Genomic DNA, 12,226 nt, shown 5'->3' on the forward strand with positions numbered 1-12,226 from the left:
CTGCTCGGCCCCGGACTGCTCGGCGACCTCCCCCGAAGACAGCCCGACGTGGGACACGCTGCCCAAACCCTCTTCGACTTCTTCCCTACAAAGCCCGGCTGTTCTGCAGACACGAGCAGTACTGGGGCTCCCCTTCCCCGCTGTTTTCTTCTATGGGGAGTCTCTTGCTGCGTCGTGGTCTTCAGCTTTGGCAGCAGCTGACGAGTGGGACTGCACCATCCATCTGGTGCTCTTTCAGTTTTGCTGCTAGGAGCTGGATCTTACTCTGTAAGATCGTGCCAAAGCACCAAGATGGAGAGAAACGAATGGCTTCCCGGAATAAAGCCACGTCAGGGAGGGCCAGTTTGTGCATCACACAGGGGTTGGGCACACCAAGTCCAGAATACAGGTCCCACACTGGTTTTTCCTAGCAGGCGAAAAAAAGGCTCCATACCCCAAAGGATGCCATCCCTCAGCAACACACTGTAAAGCCCTGAGTCTCTCAGCCCCCAGAACAGTTATTTGCACATGTTTGTGCCTTTAGCTATGTTTCTCCATAGCAACCACCCAGATCGCAGCTTGGTTTGTCACCAGCTGGGAGGCAGGGTGCGCAGAGCGCATCGCAGGCACCATGTCAGTCAGTCGTGTTAATGTGTGCACATACCAGACCCTGGCTCCTGGTCGGTGTGGGGACCCACACTGCTGGCACAGCACAATGTTGTTGGCAGAGGGCCTGAAGCTGCGCAGGGAGATGGGTGCTCTCTTCCCCACTGGTATGGATGCTTGTACACGCTTTGCTGGAGCTGAAGAATGGACACCAACCACTGGCACAGGGCTCTAGATGTTGCTCTAACCCCAAATTTCTGCTGTTCTGCCTGCCAAGACAGGTTTTGCGGTTTTTTCCATCTTCCCAGTCCCTCCTGCAGCCTTTCAGGTCACTGCCATGACCAACTCTACTCTGCTGACATCCCCAGCAAAAATGCCTCACTCTTATTTGAGTTTAGCTATTTGTATTTTCCCTTTTTCTGCCTCCTCCATGCCAGACACAGAAAGAAGAATGCATCGCATGCACAGACTCCCATCTGCCCTCCCCACTGGGGTTTCTGCTTCTCCCACAATCCTCACAGTTTTCACTGTAAGAGTTTTGGTTCATTCTTCTTGGCTTGGCTTCACTTTGTTTACCTGTTTCTCCAGTGTCTGCATACAGTTCTGGTCTCCTCATCTCCGACAGGATAAAAGAGAATGGAAGAACATTCAGAGGCAGGCAGTGAGGATGCTCAGAGATACGAGAACAGACTGTACAATGAACAACTGTGTAGGCTAGGATTCTTTAGCTTGGAAGAAGGACACAGGGCAGAGGAAGAGTGGCCCAAAGAGGATGGGGAGGGTTGACTCTTCACAGTGTCTTCTGACACAAACCTGTCAACTGCTTTTGCCTTGACTGGAGCCTCAGAAGAATGTGAAACCACTGTGCTGCAGATATTATGTCTGGAAGTTTAGTGCCATTTTTAGCCCATGCTTCTTGCAACATTGGGAGCTAAGTTCATGGCAAGCCTTTGAGAGGCCTGCTTAAGAGAGTGCTGTCTCAGAAACATTTTGTAACCATGCTTTCACGTGGAGAGCTCAGCCATGGCCAAGTGGAGCTTTACCAAACTGTTCAACACAAAAATATTCAGAGCTGGGAGGAGAATGAGCTGGACAAATTCCAGCCCAGAGAGGAAGTCCTCCTGGAGGCTGTATCTTGTAAGAACTCTCTTGTGGGGGGAAAAAGCTTGCAACTGAGACTCTCAGTTTTGCTGCTGCACTGCCAAACCCACAGCAGCCTGCAAGGGTGAATGATATGGCCTCCTGGTCCGGCCATTCTAGATTAAAAATCTCCCTCCTCTGACTCTGCCGTGGAAAGAAAAGGGAATTGAGATGCTCCTACATTTTCTAGGACCACAAGAGGGCAACATGAGAGCACCCTGCAGCCAGCAAGCTCCGCAAGGCGACCTGAGACACTGCAGGGATGCAGATGGCAGGGGCAGCTCTGTGCAGGCTGAGCATCACCCTATCCTGGGACCACCTAGCTGAATTAGTCAACTGAAGGCTGCTCACTGGGAGCCGTTTCCTTGCTCTCAGCTTCATATACATCCTCAGAGGTGAGTGGTTAGCTGAGCCAGCTGAGCTACTGCTATGGTTGGGGGAAGCAGTATCATCCTCCATGTGGGTCAGACGTGGTGACAGCAGACCCCTCTGCATGCTGCATGGGGCCAGGCTGTGGGGTGCAAGGTGGCCTCCCTCACCCAGCCCGCACGTCCACCAGGAAATGTGTGAATGTGCACTGACACGTGGTTCAAACAGGAGGGTCTAGCATCTGGAGTGATGCTGCTCTGCTTGGCCAGTGGAAGAGGTAGGTGTTAAACCACACAGGAATTTGAACATCTCAGCCTCACTGACCTTTTTCACTTCCTTCCGCCACCAAAAGATAAAAAATTAGAGAATCTGAATTCAGCTTTGGTTGTGAATGTGGAACTGGCCAGTGTCTCCTGCCTACGCTGGCCACTGCAGACCAAAATCACTGACAGCCACAGTGCACTACCATTCCTGGCACTATTTTGCAATAGCCTGTATAAACTGTGAGGACAGCTTGCTCTGCCTTTCCAACAACAGGTGTGACAAGAGAAACAGCTTCTGTTAGCAGGCAGAGCTACAAGAGTGTGTGTGTGCTGCTGGGGCTGAAAATGCCTTTAGCATCTTGTAGCAGAGGGTGACAGTGAGGGATAAAATGCAGAATATTGCCTAAGTTTTAGGGTGGTAGAGGTTGCTCGCTAAAGATGAAGAGGTGTTTGCAAAAGAGGAGGAGCAAGGGGCTGTCTAGGGGACACTTTTTGGACAGGCTTGAGACATGGAGAGAGCGGGCTGCATGGCAGAGGTTGGAATAACCAGCCAAGGAAAAAGAAATCACTGGGGCACAAGGGTGAGACTGTTTATCCCTCTGGAGTTATTTTCTGTGAAGAATGCTGAAAAGGTTTTGCCTGCTTAGGATATTTTTACCATGAAAATAACCAGCTTTGTTTCTACTCGTTTCCACTCCAAACCTGCCCACATAGCCTAAGCAGGATTTTAAGGTCCAGCCTGTAGGACTTCACCCCACTGAACTATGGATCATGTCCCCCCTAACACAATTATAACTCACATGGCTTGTGCTGTACTTGCATAGCACACTGCTGGCATTGAGTGTCCACATCTCCTTGCTGCACATTGACAGGACCAAGGTTTGGGTCTCATGTGTCTCAAAGGAACATCAAATCAGATCTTGCCCTCCTACTCATCAGACATCACCTAGCTGCTCCTGTGCTCAGGCTAATAGTCTATGCTGACTAGGGTAGACCCTTCAGCGAGCCATCTGGTTTGGGTCTGAAGACATAAGGAGATAGGATAATCCTTGGCTTTTGCCAGCATGTATTGTTTCAGCCTGTCTGACTACAAATAATCCAAACCAGCTACCAGAAAGTCCCATCTGCACATCAAGATAAATGTGACATCAATCAGATGACCTTGGACCACCACCTCCCAGTGCTGCATTCCTACTTGTGGAGTTGCCAACCAGCCATAGTTGTGCTACCTGCAGGACAGACTGTGTTCAGAACTGGTCACAGCACTGACTGCTTTGAAAGTGACCTCCCCCTGACTTCAGGGTCTACAGGATCAAGCGTCCTTACCTGACGGAGAAGCACGGCACTCACGCTTAGAGGACTAGTGCCAAGATTCATGTGCCCAGCTTGTGGGTGCAGCAGTCAAAGACCAGGGCCTGGGTTAATTCTCCCTGGTATGCACTAGTGTCTGGGCTTCTCACATGGGCTGAAGCAACTGGGTCCAGGAGAAAAGGGCGCAGAGCTCTCCAAGATGGACCGAGTGCAGAAGAGCTCAGCAGCTACAGACACACTGCCCAGGGAACTGCAGCCCAGGCCCATTTTGTTGTGAATGACTCCACGATTTGCACAGGGATTAAATACTTCCTCGTTTAATAACCTAGTAAACTGGGCTAGTTTCATGCTGGACTGTTGGAAAGTTCACTGGCCGGAGTCATCAGCCAGGCCTCATACAAACGGCTTCCCCCAGCTCTCAGCCAAGTGAGCTGTCCTCATCTTTGGGTCCTCTGGCGCGTTGCTCTTGGCACCACCTTCTTCTGAAGGGCTTTGCTGTTCATGCGTGTGCCTGAGGCTTTACGCTCTGGGGGCTTCCTCACCACATCTTGTTTGAGCTGGAAATGCACCTGGAGAAAGAACAAAAATAAGTGTGTAACACCGTGTATGTGCTCTGCTGGCTCAGGGGTCCGCAGGACCTGCCTCTGCTTGCTAGCCTTGGGCCAAGACAAGCAATAAATGGCCTCAGCCAGTGTTACAATACAAAGGAAACTCAGTTCTTAAATCAGCTGGAAATATTTTTTTTCCTGTGGAAAATCTACCAACAGTCAGCTATACTTCTTAAGCAGAGAGTTACTCCTGTGGCAATGCACTATTTGAAAGATGGGCTGTGAAAGGTAAGGGACTGAGCTATGCTCTTTCTTCATCTTTTCTCATTGGAGCGGAGAAATAGCATTGCTTTGCATCTCTGCAAATAGGGATGGCTTAGGACAGATAGTCCTTCTTCAGTTGCATCTGGCTAGCTGAATCCTGCTTAATCAGTCTTTCAGCCATCTGTGCTTTCAGTAGACCAAGCAAAAAAAAAAAATCCAGGAAAGAAACCTCGATCCACAACAGCCATGCAAGCAGGACAAGAGGGAGGAGGAGACAAGGCTGTACAGGACACAGCATCAGATGAACAGGGAATGGGAAAGTGAAACTGGAATGGGGCTGTGTGGGCCTCCTGAGGGAGAGATGGGGTGAATGGTGGGTGTGGAAGGTGCTGCAGGAACAGAGGGAAATGAAGACAGGAGGTCTGATGTGAAGAGAGATCTGCAAAAATCAGACCCTTAGGGAACAACTCAGTCTTCTACAGTAACATGGTAAAAGGAAAATCAATTTTCAAAAGGAAAAGAAAAGAGCTGGGTGCTTAACCTAGCAAAACAAAGGCTAGAACTGGGCTTGACAGCTCTCTGTAAATACAATAGGGAATAAATACCAGGGAAAAAGAGGAGCTATTTAAAGCACAACATTGGCATAAGAACAAATAGACCATAAATAAATTTAGGATGAAAATTAGAAGGTTTCTAATCCTGAGAAAAGGGCAGCTCTGGAAGAACTTCAGAGGCTGGGTAGGATGGGATGAAGAGATGGAGGGTGGGAGAACCACCGCAGTGTATTTATGGCAGAGCCTGACCAGTGTACATGCAGCAAAGCAAATGATGTGCCAGGACACCTCAGCTGGGAGGTTCTTGCTGGTCCTTAGAGGAAGCTGCATCTGCGCTCCCACCATGTTCACAAGGCAGGAGCAAGGGCAGGAATCACCACCCACTGTTTTTCTAACCATTTTCTAGTTGTCCAGCCTGCCCTCAAAAAGGCGCTGTAGGGACCATACTGGTGTTCAGAGCATTTCATCTCCCAAAAGTGCTTGGCTGTTCTGTGTTGGCACCCAGTTCCCATCTGTGCTCTTGGCAGAAAGAAAGGCAGACTTCAGCCTCTTGCTGAGTCTGATATTGTGTTTGGTCCCAGGCAGGATGCAGATGATAGCCGAGCACTGACATTCACAAAGCCAAGGGCGTAAGGGAGCATCAGGGAACAGATGCTGTCTCCACATCATCATGCTCTGGAAATTGGGGAGGATGGGAGGAGAGCTAAAGAGCCACAGCCCCAGCCAGCCAGGGGCTCTGCCCATGGCCAAGAGGCAGAGGGATGCAGAAGCCGGCATGGCAGCCCAGCGCAGCTGCGAGCCATCAGTGCAGAATCGAGAGGCATGTGGCTGCGCTTTCACCCTGCCCCTCTCTGAGAGCTGCAGGGAGCTTTCTATGTGCCAAAGCAGACAGCCTGTAGCCACTGGCAATGTTCTACATCTCACCTCCTTTCTCTGCTGCTCACTAGACATCTCCAACTGCATTTCTTTCTCCCTGGGGCGAAGACATTTTGAGACACCTATGTGACTACGTAGCCAGACTCACCAATGCAGGTGCAGCTGGGCCCACTGTTGTGGTCACCGTCTGGGACTGATACCCCTCTGCAGAGGCCGTGACAGTGTAAGTGCCGGGCAGCAGCAGACGGAAATAATCCCCCGTATCACCTGGAACACAAGGTGAGAAGAGAAAGCACTCAGGATGCACAGGGAGCAAAAGATATTCCAGTAGGTCTTGCTGAGTATACTTCCTCAAGGATGCAGAGCCTTCAAAACACAGTTAAATTTCGGCTTTCTTCCAAATCTGCTGGCTACTGCAAGGCTGAATTCACACTGGTAGACTGCAAGTGATGTCTCATTAGTGCCACGGAGTAGAGGTCAGTCTGCAAGTAAATACCTAACGAACCAGGATGGCACAGCAGCATTAGCTGGGCATGTGCAGGGAGGCTGCAAATCTGCGTGCTTGCCGTTCAGGTGACAGCAAACCTAAAGGCAATCACAGCTCCAGTCTGACTCCTTATGCATAACATAATCTCTAATTCCTGTCATATACAATTTTGTCACTTTTGGGTTATAGCAGGGTTTTAATTGCTTCTCAGCTCAGCTGCTCCCTGTTTCTCCCTGCATAAGGAAGCTTCAGGAGCACTTTGATGGATTGTGTACTGGTGTGATTAGGGACACGGGACAGTCAACAGTGAGGCAGCAGCACATTTTGGATTACTTTTCCCATCTGGAATGGGAACTGATCTATGCGTATTGCAAATTTGAGTAATCATTACAGACAGCCTATGTTATTTTGGCTTAGGTGGAGCTAACTGGTACGATGAGACACACATAGGTCAGGGGCTTCCAAGGGAAAACAGAGAAGATGGCAGGCAGGTCAAAGGGAATAATTTTCTTCCTCTGTTGAGTCCTGGCATCTTGTGAGCTTCAAGGTAGATTAGGGAGAACAGCTCCACCTCAAAGGTGGTACAGCCCCGGCACAGGTCAGCAGAGAGACTGTGAAATCTCCATCTTTGGTGTTCAGTGCGAATTGGCTGAAGGAAGTGGTGGTTGATCAGAGCCAATGTTGGGGACAATCCTGCTCCAAGCAGGAGGTTGGACAGGAGACCCCAGAGGGCCCTTTGCAGCCGGTGCCTCTGCGATTCTGTGACCCCCTGCACACTCCCCTTTCCTATGCAGTTTGGCATCAGTGCTACTGAGTCACAAACCTATGGCCAGAAGGAGTTTTGACGATTTCATAGTCTGACCTGTGAAGGGCTGCAATATTAGCTATTTTCTGCAGCCAGCCTGTAATGTCTGGTCTGGTTGGTGAAGGGTGTTTATGAAAAGGAGGTTAAAATAGGCCAGCAAAGGAGAAACCACCACAACTTGGATAAACTAAAGTGGCACTTCATTCTCAGTCTAAATTTGTCTGGTTTGAACTTTCAGTATTTCATCTTGTTCTGCCATCGTGTCCTTTGCTATCAGCTATTTCAGCTCTATGTAGATACTTAGATGCTTGCCTAGACTATTCCCTCTTTGGTTATCTTCTCTCTGGTTATACACAAATGCATTTTTTTTCATCTCTCTCAGGTAAAATAGGAGCCGACTTTCTGAAGTCCTACGCAACAAGGTTTACATTCCAGTTCTCACCTCTTTGTTTCCCAAGATTTCCTAAGCCCTCCCTGGTCCAGGATGCACAGGCACATTTCTCACAGCTAGTGTTTTTGGGATGCAAACACACTGGCCACAGATACAGCCTTGCCTGCTAACCTCCTCCCACATACCTGGATAGCTCTGAGAGGCTGTATCCTAAAGGGACAACATGCAAGGGGATCGACAACGCACCAGAGGTGATGTCATGGCTGATTCCCTGGACAGAAATCACTGCTCCTGCAATGCCGTTGTTGTTCTCGTCTGACACCATCCCTTTGATGCCCTGGTGAACCTGCAGGGAGGGAGACAGACTGCTGGGTTAAAGAAGTTGCTCAGGAGGGTACTGCCAAACTCTAAAGGAGGCCAGAGCTCTGGGGTCAACCCCACCTTTTCCCACACCCTTGGCTCTCCTGGTTCTCCCCAGCAAAGCCAGCCTAGGACACAACAGCCTCCCCAAAGGCCACCAACTAAAGTACCCAGTGAGCTCCATGACCACACCCCTAGTGCCTACTGGTCCCCTACCATCAGGGCCCATGGACGCCTGCAGGAGAAAGGTGCAGGACTCGGGACTCTCCCCTTACCTCTTCGATAAAAGCAACAAGGGCCTCCCTGTTGGCCATCCACTGCCGCTCCAGGTCCTCCTCAGGTGGGAACTTATTGCAGCTCAGCTCCAGGGTGATTTCAAAGCAGTTGGTATAGAGGTAATTGAAGTCCTGCATCCCTGCAAGAGAAGAGCCTGTTGCCAGAGGGAAGGCAAGGCCCCTTCCCTCCCCACTTCTGTGTCCCAGGCATTCTGGCCTCTATCTATCTTCTACCAGAACTGTTTTCACCCCACGAGTGCAGACTCTGTCCTCCATGACAGCATGACTAGAGCTTTCTTCCCCCATGTAGCCTCTCCCTTGTGACTGCCCAACTCTCTTCTTCAGCTGGATCATTCACCATTCTGTCTTCAGAAGCTCAGGGAGGTTGGGTTCCACAGGGGCTATATATCTCTTCCCAGCTCCTCTTCGATCTTTTTTCTAGCCTAATTTGCTGATTTTCAGTTTGCTCATTATGCATTTTTGAATCAGATTTTAGGAGCCAGCAGCTACAGAAATGTCTTCCCTTTGGTCACAGTTTTTGGGTCCTGACAGAGTTACGCCACAGCATTTTCAAATACAATAACAGATTAATGCTTCCTTCATCCAGCAGCAAACAGCACGTCTCTGCAGACCTCAGCTATTTTCTGTGGCTCTTTCCCAAGTCACTTCCAGGCTTCCCAAACCATTTCCTGGTCTCAGATGCAGACACCAGAATGGTGTCTAGTAAGGGGCATGGTGCTATTGCCACAGCCCTTCCCCAACCCTCCTGTCCTGAGGTTTCTCATCTATTCTTTCACGTCCCTTCAGCTCAACACCTTGCTGCAGGTGGTGCTCACCTGCCCAGCCCTTACCTTTGCTGAGTGAGTACCACGATGCCCCATTTGTGATGCCATCAGCAAAGTAGTCTCCACAGTTCCAGCCACGGTACATCCAGCCGTGGGCGTATGAGTAGGTCTTGGCCAGCTAGGGAGAGAGCAGCCAGTCACTGCTCCAGCACCGCATGTCTGGAGACCCTGCCTGGCTCCAGGCAAAACATCCTCCCTCCCACACAGGCTTCACTGGGCAGCATTGGAGGGAAGTCAGACAGGACACAGCTCCTGAATTTTACTGCTATGAAATACAACATGAAATGAAACGTAGGCACATGAAGATAGAGGAGGAAGAGCAGAAATCTAGCAAGCTGGAGGCTTGCTGATGGCACAGGCGGCATCTGCCTTGCTCCCACTGTGACGAGGGAGAGCAGAGGGCACTGGACCCAGTCCCATCAGTGCTGGCCCACACACAGCAAATAGCACTAACCGGGAGAAGATATGCAAGGAAAACTAACCAGTATCAGTCCTGATGCAAACACTGTATATATCAGGGGAATTTGGATTAGGAAAGAGTCTGGGCAACTTCTGGTTCTAGCACCCACTTGTTTATTGCCCTTATTAAATTCACTACTTATTTTTAGACATGAAGGCAGGGCTGAAATTCGGCCACTGCCTGTCCTTTGCATTAAGACAGTGTATGACAGATTGTGTCTGCATTTTCTAATGCAAACACTATACCCTTGTATTAGGGTTCAGATGTTGCGATAATCTCATTCTGTCAGCAGACTTCACTACATTTCTGACTTCTGAGGCTATGTGGGTATGATTAGCCTACGCCCCAGACTGCAGCTTCTCTGTATCTGGGTCCAAGTGCAGTCCTCATCCCAGCAAGTCCTGGCACACCCCTGCACAGCCTCTGCTTCCAGAGAAGGCTGAACTCCAGCTCAGACTTATTCTTCTCATTAACTGTTCTAAAGAAGACTTGCTTTTTCTTGTGCTGGCTATTTCCTAATGGAAGCAGTGACTGAAGGCACTGTTTTCTGGGACATTTTAACAATGGAGAAAAAACACAGGCTTCAGCTAGTGCTAGCAGGATCAGCAGCACAGACCAACACATTCCCTATGTCTGCCTATGCTCCTGGTGCTCTTATTGTTGTATTTCTTATTCTTCACCATCTGCAAGCCCCTACTGGGCATCCACCTCCCTTAGCCTGCTCTCAGCAGACCCCCAGACAGATTCTGCCACCTTTCCAGGATAAAAAACAACATATACATGCTACGATGATGCAGCAAAGCTGGGGGCAGGCTTCAGTTCTGGAAGAGCAGGGTGGTACTGAAGACACTGCCGGTACTGGACTTAGGGGGAAACCAAGCACAGCATGGATGAGGAAGGGGCTTCCAAGTGTTAAGACTGGCCTGTCCCACCACAGGGACAGAATCACAGAATTGATTCTGTGACTGGTTCACAGTGGGACTGCTCTGACCAGGCTCATGAGCCAGTGGCTGGCAGAAACACCATAGCCTGCTAATGGTTAATTCCCACACATTTCTTGGCTCAGCTCCCACAAGAGGCAGTGACCAGAGACTCCCAGCCAATTCTCACATGCTGCACCCTGCCAGGCAGCTGGGAATGCCCTCGCCTGTCTGGGCCAAGCTCACCTTCTGAAATAACTTGTCGTCAGGGGTAGGAGTATTGACCGTGCGCCGGTGGCTCCGGAACCGCTGGTCCTGAGACTTGTCATAGGGGTAATTTGCCACCACCGCTCCACCGTGCAGATTGGCCGAGAGCACAAAGTTGTAGCTGCTGATCCACTGGATCACAGCCAATGTCTCTGGCTCTACCTGTGAGAAGAGAGATAGGGACAAGGAGAGCTCAGCCACCTTTAGGCCAGCTGCTGCTCTATGCTGGGCTGCAGCATGATCAGCCACGTCACACCCTGCCCTGCAATGTGCTTGCTTCAGCCCTTGCAGCTTTCTCCATTCTCTGCTGCCTGCATGCAGAAGGCACATATAAGGAGACAGGCACTGTGCAAGCCAAAGGACAGTATATTTACTTGCATGCTGAGCCACTCTAAGAGGACGCTGTAGTCCTCATAGCATCCCAGACCATTACCTGGCTTTTCCAGTTGTCAGGCAGTGGGATGTGGTGATTTGGCCCGCTGATTTCCCCACTGTAGTACATGAAAGTGTTGAGGTCAGGGAAGTTGCGGTTCAAGTCCACACCGTTGGCGTTGTTCCTCCCCGTCAGGTACCCGTTGCTGTCTGGGCCCTGTGGGGCAAAGGCACATCACAGGGCTGAGTACAGGGTAGGCGCAGCCGGCTGGGTGTCAGCGCAGCAGGGACCAGCTGTTGTAATGGTGCTTTGGTGCCTTTGAGTCCCAACATGTGTGTTACTGCTGGCAGGAGAGTAAAGAATATTGGTACTGACAGGGAAAGTCAGTAGCAATATTTCCATTTTCCAGGGTGACAGAGCAAGGCACAAGCCAAATAAACAATTTGCCTCAGCTGAAAGAGCCATGAATAAAATACCTCCCTAAGGTCTAGTGGTACAAAGGCATAGGTTTCTGGGGGGAAACTAGAGGGCTTCCCCCCTACCCCATCCCTCATGTCCCTGTTTGATCATGACAGTAGTATTCAGCCACCAATTCCTCAGCCTGGGGCAGGGTTTTTGCAGTGACTTTCCTGTGACAAATAACTTCTGAGGAGGGTAAAACAGGTATAAGAAGCCTCCTCCATCACCTGTCACAGCCACCTTGCAGGACATCCAGTGTGAGCCCTTGGCATGGGAGGTGAGAAGCAGCAACACCAGCAGATGAGACAAAATTGGCAGGGTGTGGAGAGGAAGGATGCCCCTTCCCCATAGCTATGGTGAAGGGGATCCTGCAGGGATTTGAAGGGCTTTCTGCCCCTACCCAGCTGGAGAAGGTGATCGCTGCCTGGTACCTGCTTGGCAGCCACTTCGTACCCGTCGGGGTTCATGGAGGGCATGATGTGGATGCGCGTGTCACGGATGAGGCGAGTAATGCGCTCGTTGCCCCGGCGGTACTCCTCACACAGGAACTCAGAGAGCTGTAGCAGCAGCTCACGGCCCAGCACCTCGTTCCCATGCATGTTCCCAACATACTTGAACTCCGGTTCCACTGCAGAAAGTATGAGAGTGACATCAGCCAGAGTTGGGACAGAGGG

General features: G+C 50.4%; 1 protein-coding gene across 1 annotated transcript; it reads right to left on the reverse strand.

Moving 5' to 3' along the window:
* Positions 1–3,964: 3,964 nt before the first annotated feature.
* On the reverse strand, positions 3,965–12,174 carry CPN1 (carboxypeptidase N, polypeptide 1). Its single transcript, XM_009868501.1, has 8 exons — positions 11,984–12,174; positions 11,154–11,309; positions 10,700–10,882; positions 9,080–9,191; positions 8,229–8,368; positions 7,840–7,939; positions 6,059–6,177; positions 3,965–4,237 (listed from the first exon to the last, which is right to left on the reverse strand). The coding sequence occupies exons 1-8, from the start codon at positions 12,149–12,151 to the stop codon at positions 4,106–4,108; spliced, it is 1,110 nt and encodes a 369-aa protein (XP_009866803.1). The 5' UTR covers positions 12,152–12,174; the 3' UTR covers positions 3,965–4,105.
* Positions 12,175–12,226: the final 52 nt, after the last annotated feature.

The sequence above is a fragment of the Apaloderma vittatum genome, unplaced genomic scaffold, assembly GCF_000703405.1.
Source record: "Apaloderma vittatum isolate BGI_N311 unplaced genomic scaffold, ASM70340v1 scaffold32474, whole genome shotgun sequence".
In the NCBI taxonomy this organism is placed as follows: domain Eukaryota; kingdom Metazoa; phylum Chordata; class Aves; order Trogoniformes; family Trogonidae; genus Apaloderma; species Apaloderma vittatum.

Coding starts and splice junctions, on each gene's coding strand:
- CPN1 (XM_009868501.1), bottom strand. CDS start 12,151: ATGCATGGGAACGAGGTGCTGGGCCGTGAGCTGCTGCTACAGCTCTCT. Junction 8,369..9,079: donor GTGGTACTCACTCAGCAAAG/GTAAGGGCTGGG, acceptor CTTCTCTTGCAG/GGATGCAGGACTTCAATTAC. Junction 6,178..7,839: donor CAGCCATGACATCACCTCTG/GTGCGTTGTCGA, acceptor CTTGTGTTCCAG/GTGATACGGGGGATTATTTC.